The 12,305-nt window shown below is 40.1% G+C and overlaps 1 protein-coding gene across 2 annotated transcripts in view; it reads right to left on the bottom strand.

Annotated features, from left to right (window-relative positions):
- Positions 1-38: 38 nt before the first annotated feature.
- ldlrad4a (low density lipoprotein receptor class A domain containing 4a) overlaps positions 39-12,305 on the bottom strand; it is a 336,816-nt gene continuing 324,549 nt past the window's right edge. For both annotated transcript variants that reach the window (XM_067978209.1, XM_067978208.1), the window contains exons 6-7: positions 9,182-9,235; positions 39-6,281 (exon numbers count right to left, since the gene is read on the bottom strand). In XM_067978209.1, the coding sequence (XP_067834310.1) occupies positions 5,742-6,281; positions 9,182-9,235 (594 nt within the window). In that variant the 3' untranslated portion in view covers positions 39-5,741. The remainder of the gene's footprint in view (positions 6,282-9,181; positions 9,236-12,305) is intronic.

Below are 12,305 nucleotides of genomic sequence, written 5' to 3'. Positions count from 1 at the left end.
AAAACAATACAAAAAATATGAAAAGGAGAAAGCTAGTGTTTATTTCAATTTTTTTTTAATGATTTTTGCCATGGTCTGACCACAGCTAAGTACAAGCATAAAATATTTTTGACTACAACAGCACTTAGCAACATCTTCTGTAAAGTATTGCAATACCAGACCTTAGGTCTATAAACTATGACATCACCATTGCTTAATTAAAAGAGGGAAATACACAACAGTTTCAATTTTTTGTAGATAAGTGTTATCATGGAAATAAGCAAATACTGTATATTAAAAAAATTCATAAGCAAATTTTGCCATTATAGGTCACATGGATGTCTATTAATTGTACAACAATTGTATTGTACAGTTAACATTTCTGCCAGCAACATCGTGTGATAACAGAACTCAATGCAAGGAACATTCAACTATTTCTGATATTGCTGTACACAATCATTTGTTTTGGTAACTAAAATTAACAAAGTATGGGTGCATGGTGGTTTGAAAGCTACAGTAAATGTCCTGTAGTTGACACACCAAAGCAGGAATAAAGCCTGGCCAAAAAAACTAGCAGCTAGAAAAGCTGGCACCTGTATTTGTATATCCTGATCTGTGCAGCATTGCTATGTAAAAAATATCCTCTAAATGAAAATGAACTTCTTGTATATTGTCTACAAGGAACCATAAGGATACTTATCAATTAATAAATGCTAACAGATCTGTATTTGAAGTTCATTATTACACCAGATAAGCTAACTGTGTTTGGTATGATTTTATTCATGTCACTAACAGAGGTGGCAAGGATTCTAATGTCCATCATTAAATTGCTTATCTCCAGCAATAAAATGCCTAAATTTGGGGAGGTCTTATTAATTTTTACATTGTATGTCCTCCCACTGCCATTTTCTTCAAATGTAAGTGGCAGAATTGTGAATTACTAAAATTACATACCATGACAATCCTTTGGATAGGTCAGTGCTAGTTGCTCCCTTCGACCCAGGGTGGTGCAGCCAATTAGAGATCGATAGGAGTCATAATTTCTACCCCGCCCCCCTGCCAAATCACTGAGGTCAGCCAATTTCATATGCCAGGACTCAGCCAAAATTAAATACAAATAATTTACTCACTTAACTTTTAAACTGCCAATCAAAACGTGTTAGCGTTTTGACTCAAATGGCAACATGGCTTTGGAGGATGTCATTGTGATTGTACTGTGCATGCAGTCACAAACCATTAGCTCTCTGGCCCCAGACCCCTCACCTAGATTTGCTGGGGGCCAAATCTGGACTTTGACCGCCTCGCTCCCCCCCCCCCCCCTCCCCCAACACCATCCTTTGGCCATAGCTCTGTCCCTATTCAGCAACTGAATTTCACAGAATAGGCATTGTACTGTTTTCTTCAAAAAAATGTATCAGGAAGTGAAAGATCTGATTGGTAATGTTGAACTAGTTTTCAGAATGTCTCCAATTCCAATTATTTTTAATATTTTAGACAAGTTACTTTTTTCCTAAATATGTTTTTATATTTTAAAAAATCTGCAGGATCTTAATTTCTTAATTCCGTGTCCCCCCCCCACCCCAGAGTAACCAAAACTACATATTAAACCTTTTAAAGAATTAAACTAATAAACATAGAAGAAAGAAAGACTTTATAAATGTGTCTTTCTTTATACTAATACTGGTCCAACTGGGTGACAGCTGAATGACAGGCAAAAGAAATTGTGAATATTCTGTTGCATTTCTAACGCTGACTTAGCAAATCATCTTCACTGCAAAGTTACATTTACAACTGAGAATTCTGTTACATACAAACCGACTGACTACCCCCCCGCCCCCAACTAAGGAGGCAATTGTCAAGCTCGGTATTTTCAGCTTTTCACCGTAGCATCATAGGATAATCATTTTTAGGAAAATAAAGTAAGTAGATTTTTTCTTTTTTATGTATTACTTTGCAAACTTTTGTTTACAAAAAGGACAAAGCACATGGTAGGCATTCATAAATTCTATGCCACTGTGTTAAAATTTATGTCATTTATACATTATCATACATTATTAACAATGTTGTTTTTTACTACCCATTGGGTAGGATATGTGCATAATATATTCAAGTTATATACAGCACCTTACAAATAAACATAAAAGAGACAAACAACAAAAGAAGCACCATATTTAAGTGAGGCACAACAAAGGTGGGAGCTCAGAGTGCAAGGGGATTCCTATATCTGCTCAAACCTGAAAATGAGGCACCTTATCTGCTCACATACTAGTAACATGCAAACCTCCTCAAAAAAAATATAGATCAGTTTCTACCACAGCTGACAGAACAAGCCAACATAGAAAGCATAAAGAGGCTTTTTCACGCACCAAGAGTCTTATGATATACCATATGATTATTATAAGCTGACATACAAATTATTGAAAGCAATAGCAGCAATAGAAGCAGCAGCGGTAGCAGTAGCAGCAGCAGCAACACCACTGAACAAGTTAACTCTGGCAGTCTTCGGAAATCATACACCTTACGATAGGAAAAAAAGGAACGCTTCAGAATCAAAGAAACAGTGACTAAGATTTTTTATCTTTCATTCAAGAGTCATACGGGCGACTGCAAGGCATGAGGAAAAGTCATTTATGAAAAAATTATTTTCAAAAAATAGCAAAAGTGCAATATTGCCTGGTGTTGAAAAACATACATCTGCAACAGCGAAGATGCATTAAGTGTTAAGGTATTTATTTTATTCTAGGATGATTAAAAAGGTACATCCTGTCAGGATTAGTTCCTGCCTCACGCCATTCCTAACTTGAGGCTATATGCAATGAGAAACGGCTAAAGGAGGAGGCAAGATTCTAAAAGGATCCTTCATAGCCCTTGAGAAAACAGACCTAAAGCTAATCTAAACATTGCAAAATTTGTCTGTATCAACTTCTCTTATTTAATATGTGTGACTGATGAATTATAAATACTCACATTAGTCTACGAAGAATGTGCTCGTTGAAGAAGGTACATTATTATTCAATAGTACCTGTAGTATAAACATCAAAACAGGAGACAAAAAGGTAAGCCTATGAAACAGTAGACAAGTTGGCTGGATGACTTGCTGTTTAGTTTTAACCATTCTCCATTCAAATTTGCAAGTTATCTACTTTAGTTATAGCGGGTATCACATTAATTAGGCTCTTATTGATTGAAGAACCGTCTTAGCATTTAGGTCGTCTGTTTACATTCAGCTTCCGCTTTTTGTTACTACTAAAGATAATTCACTGATAAAAATTACAAGAGATTGGATATACCATGACTATAATATGTCAAATGTATGTGTAGCCCATTATGATATTGTTCACTGCGCAATGACAGTCCATTAGCACTGACACATTTGGGGTTTACTAAAGGCCCTTTCAAAGCACAACACTGCATTATGTGTGGAGAACTCTAAATCTGTGCTTTCCATATTATAGCTCCTGCACTGGAGTAAAGAGTGTGTCGTCGGGGGAAGGGTAGGTAAACATTTTATAATCATGTGATACAAACAAAACGTAATGTTTATTAGTGCGAAACTGCACTTCATTAAGAAAAAAAACAAAATAACCCACTCACAACTTTGCTATTTGTGAGTTGCCATGTAAGATGGCTGTGCCAAATAACTGAAAAAGTTGCATCATATTCTGCATGAGTTGCAAGTTATAATAATGGAACTACATAACTTTTCCAGTCTTTTGAACGCCACTTGCTAATTATTTCTGCCCCATGCCCATTTTTATTAGCAATAATGAAGCATGGGAAAGAAATACTTTAGTCATTTTTAAAAAGAACTGATGCATTGTTATTCAAACAGTGCTCATTTTTACCACTATGCAATCCAAGATTAATATCTTCCCACTCTCAATGCAATGTCATGTATCAGATAATAATCTGCAGCCACATAGCAGTGAAATGTGTAAGTGACACTTATTGAATACATTTGCTCACTGCTCAACATCATGTATCTTGGGACTCAGTCACATTAATTTTTTTCTCATTTTCTGGAACCAAACAGCCTCAAAAATGTTTTTATGTGAAAAGTTTCATTGTATGTTTTCCACAGGCTGTAAAAGTACACAAAGGCAAAAATCAAGGGGTGAAAAATAATGTCGAAATTTGGTAAACCGCAGCTGTTTTGCACTTTTAACTACAACTGCTGAGGGCTAAGGAAAATCGACTATGAAAGTTATTACAGTTTCAAGTATTCAGTTTACAGGTCACTTCAGAAGGTGGTTTGGAAACACAAGGAATGAAACACAATTTAACGATTTGTAATGAGGAATGCAGTCAACACAGATAGTACTTTCAGGTCACTCTTGGAGACTCTCCCTGCCTGTACGTGCATCCCTGGCAATATTTCATTCTAATTTCTATAGATACACAAAGAAACAATCAAATGAACACAGTGAAAACATTACAGTCAAAATTCACATGGAAGGGCTTTTGCTTTTGTTGAAGTATCTTGCACATGCTGAACCTCAGTTTTTGACCAAAATGTGTTAGGTAAATGTTTCAAAATTTCCAAAGGCAACAGGCAGAAAACAGCTTAAACACTATGATTCGTTTAGAAAATATTTTACATTAAGTTGTGAGTAGTTTAAGAAAAAAACTCACCATACCAACTGATCCATGTGTAAATGTAACGTGAATCTTAGTCACTGCATATCAAGACTGACTAGAACTAATCTATAATCTACATTTCACTTCTGAAATTGAACACAACCTTTCCAAGTCTAAACATTCAAGTTCTTTCCTCAGACAGTACAATGAACTGAACAGTTTACTGCACATTTGCAAATGTCGAAACTGTTACTCAAGAGTTATCTAATGAAGATCTTATTGTGATACCTTACATATTCCACTTCACATAACGCCTTTTAACTAATTTCAATGTATTATGAGACTAAGGTTAAGCATGTGCTAATATGCTGATGTCTTTGAGCAGTTGAAAACATGAATCACTGTTCATTCCAAACAGCTGCAGACTTGGAGTAATTAAGCTTTAAACTACCTTCCACCCAGTAGACTTCAAGATGGAAATTCTCATCATATTGGTGTTCCTAATAGTTATTGCGATGACAGTTAACATTTTGTGTCCCTGTATTTTCCATTTCCTGTGTAAATAGGCATTAGGCTGGATCCAGAAATTTCTTTTCAGAAATACCTCCATGCAATGAAAACGCTAGTCCCCTGCATCCTTGGAAATTCTACTGTTCCACATGTGTGAAGACAACAACGATAGATTAAATTTTCCATAAAGCAATTCCCCTTTTTTCAAACAAGAAAATAGTGCAACATTTCAATTTTTCACAAACAAGTTAAATCATTGCATTTTTTCTTCCACCTTTTTGTCTTGGCACTCAAAAGGAATTTCAATTTTTTGTTTGTAAAATATCACAAAACTGGCCAAAAACGTACAGTTGTCATTAAACACCTTAAGCATCCATCTCGGGCAATTCAGTTACTACAAAAAAATCTACAAGCCAACAGCAGAAATTCTGTGATAAGTATTTTTAAAATTAAATAATCCAGATAAAAAACTGTTTGCCAAACGCTGCTAGTTTGCCAAAGTGGAAGTTATATTGTTAGAATCAACATATCATGCACTCCCTCAAAGAAAACAAACAGAACTTTTTGTTTGGTTTTACTAAATTGTACCAATTCCCACTAAATAACTTCTTGTGCCACAGGAGTGCAGCCCAGCGGTGCCACACCTGTTTCAGTTCAAGCATCCATAGAGCCAGTCAAACAATTTTTCCTGTGTGCGAGTCCTTCCCTCTGAATGGGACAATTGTAGTGTCTTCATTGTTTTGCTGAAAATGGTGTCTGTTTCCCCCATGTGTTGAAGGAGGTGTGTTGTGCTGGTGATGGAAAAAAGCTGACCCTGGGTAGTGACCCATGACCTCACTGTAAGTCGGAGGTGGTCCTTCCATCCTTCCATTACTGCTATAATTGGTTGCACTTATGCCCGAATTGCTGCTTGGTGGGCGCGGTCCTCCATTATACATAGACACATCTATCAAGTCACTATCAAAGATGGTTCTGTTAGGTGGAGCCCTGACAGACTCACGATTGAGTTCCATCTGCTGTTCTGGATCTCGAAGTTGCAATGTGCACAGCCCCTGATATGGAGGCGGTTCCTCTCCATCTGACAATGAAATGGTGGGAGGAAGATCAATCTCATGCTGCATGTAAGGGTATGTGGGTTGGAAGCGGCTAAAGCGTTCCCTCTGCATGAACGATGGGGCTGAAAATCTGTCTCTTGATCTTGGAGTATATATCAACTGAAAGCAAAAAAAGAAACATCATAGGATGGCATTTGCACTGAGATAATATTTAATGGAGCTATATGTGATAATTTTACATGTAATTTAAGATGACAGTAACCATTTTAAAGCAGATCTCAGGAATGTAACTGTCTAATGTATCTTTATAAGAATGAATATTAAGTCTATGTGTACTAGTAACAAAGTATGATTAATACCACTGGTTCTACTAGCACCATTGTGATAATGGCATGTGGATTTAAATGTGTGTTAATGCATAAGTGGCACTATAACTTGGGAGTCAAATTGACAATCTGACTTACATTATCCTTGGGCTTCTCACCAGGTGTAGCTGGTGCAAAGCTAAATTTAAAAAGTGCCTAGACAGTTCAGAAAGAGAAAGCGAGTACTTAGACCCACACTCTCCCAACATTAAAAGCTAGCAAGCTGCAACCAGCAGTATAATTCGGATCTGCCAGTTACACACTGCACTAAACTGATACTAGTTTCAGATCAGTGTCTGTAATATAACAGTTAAAGATAATCCTGCAATAAGAGCCAGGGGCAATTTTAAAAAGATAAACTTCAAAGGAAAAAGGATGAGCTTAAATAAACCAACTGTGAAGTACTACTAAAATAAACCGGGGGAAAAAATGGAACACTTTTAAAACTGCACTGTTGAATATAAAAGGTAAGTAGTAACCTGAGAAAAATAAGCGTAAGCTAAACAAACAGCTCCTCAAATGGATAAATAGGGCAATAAAAATGGGAAGAAGGAAAAAGCAATCTACACAACCCCGACAGGGAAAAATACAATGTGGAACACTGGGAGGAGTAGCGGAATCTGTTAAAGCAGATTAAAATAGATTCTGGAGTTCTGAAAAGGGCATAGAGATGAGATGTGACATTACATTTGAAACATGTTTCTGGTATCATAACAGTAAAAAGGTGGTTAAAGAGGAAGTTAAAATTATAAAAGATGAAAGTGGCAGTGAAACTGAAGATAAAAGTTTTGAAATATCGTTGAAGTATTCATTAAAAAGGATAATAGTAGCTTGTTTTCTAATTTTATGTATATCCAGTAACCTAGAGGAATTTGAAATCAGTGTGACAGAAATACTTGATAAGTTAAAGAAGACTAGGAAGGAAATTTGGGGGGCATTATTGACTATTTTCCTAAAGAAATCATTGAGCACTGGGGTGAGGTTCGCAGTAAGCAAAAGTAATACTGTATTAAAAATGGATGGCAAATTTGACCCAAGCACCTCCAGGCCCATTAGCCTAACTTCAACAACAGCCAAAATAATGGCGACCATTCTAATGGATAGACCAAAGGAGTTCCTTATGACAATAACTTAAGAAAGGGACTGCACAGATTTAGAAGAGGAAGATCCTGTCTGACAAACCACCTCAACTTTCCAGATTGTTTGGAATCTTGTTTGGACAACTTTCCAAAACAGATGGTATAGTTTATTTTGACTTTCAGAAAACTTTTGCTGAACTTCAACATGAGAGACCTCTAATTAAACTAAAAGCTACAGAAATCCAGAACAGAACATGGGATTTGGTAAGAAGTTGGTTAACATCAGGAAACAGAAGTGTAGTGTCAGACAGAACAGAGATACTCAGTGGAATTGCACAGTGATAGTGTATAAATGATCTGGATACTGAAGCACAATGTAAACCTGTAACATTTGTTGACGATGCTAAATTGGAAAAAACAATAAAGACAGGGAATTCAGTGCATTAGAGCAGACAAAAGGTAAATCAAATTTAACATTGGCAAATGTAAAGTATTGCATATTGGTTAAAAGATGTGCATTATAAGTACAATGAATGAAATTAAATTAGCCTAGAAGGAGTTACCAAAGAATCTAGGAGTGATCAATTGTACACTATCACTTGAAATGTCCAGACAATGTAGTGAAGCAATAAAAAAATAAGAGAATGCTGGGATGTGTAGCCAGAAAAGTACATTACAAGTCTGCAGAAGTTATGCTAAGGTTTTACAATACACTGGTTAGACCACATTTAAAATACTGTATTCAATTTTGGTCACAACAGCACAAGAAAGATATACGTAACTGAGTATAAGTCTAAAGTGAATGAGCTATAGGAAAAAGTTAACATTTTACAGCCCAGAAAGAGGACTGTTAAGGGGGAAATCTCATTGAAATATATAAATATTAAATGATATAGATAAGGCAAACCCATCTCAGTAAGCCAGGAAATTAGGACCAGAGAATGTGAATTTAAATCGGTTAAAAAATATAAAACAATTAGTCACTAGGAAGGTCTTCTTTGCTCAAAGACTAACAAATGGTTGCAATAATCTGCCAGGTAGGGTAAGCAGAGGCAAAAACATTAGGGATGTTAAAATTGGAACGTTGGAGTAGTGTAGATGCCAATGGCTTTTTCTTGTCCTCCACATTATTTCTAAACAAACTGTACTAACAGTATCACTGACATAACAAAATAATAATACTTTCAAAAGATTTTCCCTCGATTTGGGTGAGCAGCTATCTAGTTTTGGACTGTTCAGTCCGGCTGGGGGAAGGGGGTGTGACTGCCGAGTAATTCAAAGAAATGATAACTGGGCAGGAAAAGCCGCATTTTGATCTATAAAACAGCTTGGGTTTGCAAACATGCAAAATGGAAGGAGTCAATCATTCATATACAAACTGCTTGGGGTTTGTACATGTGCACAGTGTGTCTTTTAAAATTCCCTGCCCCATCTAGTTTTGGATTGGGGAACAGGTGGTCTCCTCACCCTTGATGGTATATTTTATATGATCCTATTTAAACGGTATTGTTACTCTTTTGTTTTCTGATGGTTTGCCAATTTTATACAATATAGAGCACTGTTTCATAATATTCAAATACAACTTTATATTATGGTACATTTAGCTGGAGCATACCTCTGAAGCACCGTGACGAGATACTGTGCTATCTGATGGGCACAGGCACCCTTCCTATTGAAAAGAAGCAATCATTACATAAATAGTACACTACTGATTAACAGTACACAAAAACATGTACAAAACAAAAAGGAGTTTGAACTCCTCTGCCCTCACAGCTTAAAGTTCCACTGGTTATGCAGTGGGTGGCAGCAATCAGCTGTGCTAATACCACTATTATACTTGGTTATAACCAATACACACAGCTCCAACATTAAACAACTTGGTCCGATTCCAGTCGCAACTAGGAATGTCTAATTGGCAAACAGGATGATGTGACAAAGGTAACTGTGCTGGTGATGTTCCATAAATCATTCTCTGTTGATAGGATAGTGCTTTATATACCAGTGCCTCTTGTTAAGCTAATTAGGATATAAATAACTCCTGGCTTAAATTTACTTTCCCTGTTATAATTACATAGTGAGGCTGTCGATGCTGAGAGGTTGTTTCCCATGGTTGGAGAGTATGGTAGGGGGCATAGTCTCAGGATAAGGAGTCGGCCATTTAAGACTGAGATGAGGAGAAATTTCTTCACTCAGAGGGTTGTGAATCTTTGGAATTCTCTACCCCAGAGGGCTGTGGATGCTGAGTTGAAAACTGAGCAAAACTGAGATAGATAGATTTTTGGACTTAAGGGGAATCAAGGGACATGGGGATCGGGCGGGAGAGTGGAGTTGAGGTTGAAGATCACCCATGATCTTATTAAATGGCGGAGCAGGCTCGAGGGGCCGTATGGCCTACTCCTGCTCCTATTTCTTGTGTTCTTAATTGCCCAAGTGTTATTTAAGAGATCATTGATCAATTTTGACTGTTCCAATTATAGATTTTTTTCCTCAAACGGTTTTCTTTTTATGTTTTGGATATGGATTTAAAAGTTTATCAAATTTCATCCCCTATATAGGCATCATGGGTACAGTCGAAATCATTAGATCGATACAGATAGCCACAGCATTTTAGTGCTGAGACCTTGTATGCTTTTCGAACATGAAATGATTGCAATGTCATTGATGTATGTATACCACATAATCCCATTCACATTAGAAGTAAAACAAAACTAATAGTATCTGATTTTAAAATATATATATATATATATATATACACACACAGCATTTCATCAGTCATTTTTAAGCACAACATCCATGTTATATTAAACAGAAAATACTAGAAATACTCAGCAAGTCAGGCAGCATCTGTGCAGGAAGAAACAGAGTTAACGGGCTCGATTTTAGGGTCGGGTTACCTGCGGGTTTCCAGCGGGGGGGCCCCGAAAATACCGATCTCCGGTCACGTGACCAGATCGCGACGAAATCCCGGCCACTTCCGGGTACCGCGCTGACGTGCGGGGCTGCGCGCGCAAGCCCCGCTGGTGGGAATCCCGCAGGCAATTAAAGCCAGCGGGGTTCCACTTGAGAGTACTTAACTTGCTCGTTGTGGTCAGTTAATGAGCTGAAGCAGCTGTCAAAAGAGGAAGTGTGGGATTTTAGGTTCAAGGCAGTGAGTTTCCCACACTGGGGGAAACAGTCTCCATCCAACCAGGCGTGTTGCAGCCAGCAGCCTGTGGCAGGTGCCAAGGTGCGCTCCACGGGGGAGAGCCCTCACCCACGCAGGAGGCCACCGCGTCACATAGGGCAACCCCTGCCCTCCACCACCCCCCGCCAAGCCAGAGGACAGACCGACACGAGACCGCAGCCCCAGTCCGAGGAACCACACACCTACCCTGCACAACCCCTCAGACCAACACCTGCCAGTTGGGTGGTGTGTGGACACCCTCGGAGGACGAAGAGCATGACCAGCACCAGCAGCCTCGCAGTCCACGCCGTCCGCCGCAGAGACGTGGATCCCCCCAACACGGTGTTGTTGCACGCCCACCTGCACAGCAGGAGGGAGGGCTACCGCAGAGAGAGACGCGTCGCAGAGGGCACTACCCTCGCCACAGGGTCCACAGACCGAGGCGCAGCTCCCCGGACCTTTCCGAGCAGCAGTGCACAGGGAGGCGCAGATTCGCTCGACATGTAGTCGTGGAGATCTGCAGCCTCTTTCATGCCGAGCTGCTCCTGGCTGGCCCCAGCACCAACTGCTTACCTGTCGCTGGCAAAGTCACCACTGCCCTCCACACCTTCTCCTCCGCATCCTTCCAGGGTGCAGCCGGCTACACCGCCGATGTCTCTCAGTCGTCTGCGCGGACGAGCCCTGCAAATACACCTGCACCTACTCTGCAGTAACACGATGGGTGGCATCAGTGGTGGGTCCTCATAGTGATACCCAGGAGCGGGCATTATTGGACACAACGGACAGGATTCGCGGAGACATGGCAGTGGTGGTGTCAATATAATGTGTGCTGTTTGTTGCTCTGAAATTCAATATGGGTAACACCCATGACAAACCCTCAGACACCCTTGTGCACCCCCTTCATGCTGACGAGACGTTTGCCTTTCGCTGCCTACTGCACATATGTGATGCATGCCCTGTGGCTGCAGCACAGGTGGTGGCAGGTTGAGTGAGGCTGGCCGTGAGGGAGATGCACGAGAGGGTGAGTATGGGATGGAGCAATGCGATGGTATGAGGAGTGGGTTGCGTGTTAGTGGCAGGGTGAGTACTGGCGAGGTGAGTAGGTGGAGGTAAGATGAGGACGGGGTGTGAGTGGGTATGAAGGGTGATGTGACAGAATAGTGTTGGCGGTGCCGAAGGAGATTTGGGGTGGGGGCAGTGTTGTGGCAGACGGAGTGTAGGGGAAAGACTTCGTGTTCTCACTGTGGCGGACCTACTGCGGTCATTGCAGCGCCTCCTGCACTGTATGCAGGTGGGCCATATGTTGGTGGCGCAGGTGACCCCCTCTGCCACCTCGAGCCAGGCCTTCTTGGTGGCAGAGGCAGGCCGCTTCCTCCCGCCCGCCGGGGGGAAGATCTGTGTCCTCCCCCTCCTCCTCACCCCATCTGATGATAGCTGGGGTGAGGCATCATTAAACTGGGAGCAGCCTTCCCCCTGGGCTGCTCCATGCTGCAATTTGTCCCATTGGTTGCAGCATCTGTCAGTGGAGGACTGCCCCTTTAACTAGAGAGCCTCCAGCTGACAGATCGTACTGCGC

This window comes from Heptranchias perlo, chromosome 3 (genome assembly GCF_035084215.1).
Source record: "Heptranchias perlo isolate sHepPer1 chromosome 3, sHepPer1.hap1, whole genome shotgun sequence".
In the NCBI taxonomy this organism is placed as follows: Eukaryota; Metazoa; Chordata; class Chondrichthyes; order Hexanchiformes; family Hexanchidae; genus Heptranchias; species Heptranchias perlo.
Note: the sequence above shows the minus strand (reverse complement) of the source record. Positions and strands in the feature narration are given on the sequence as shown.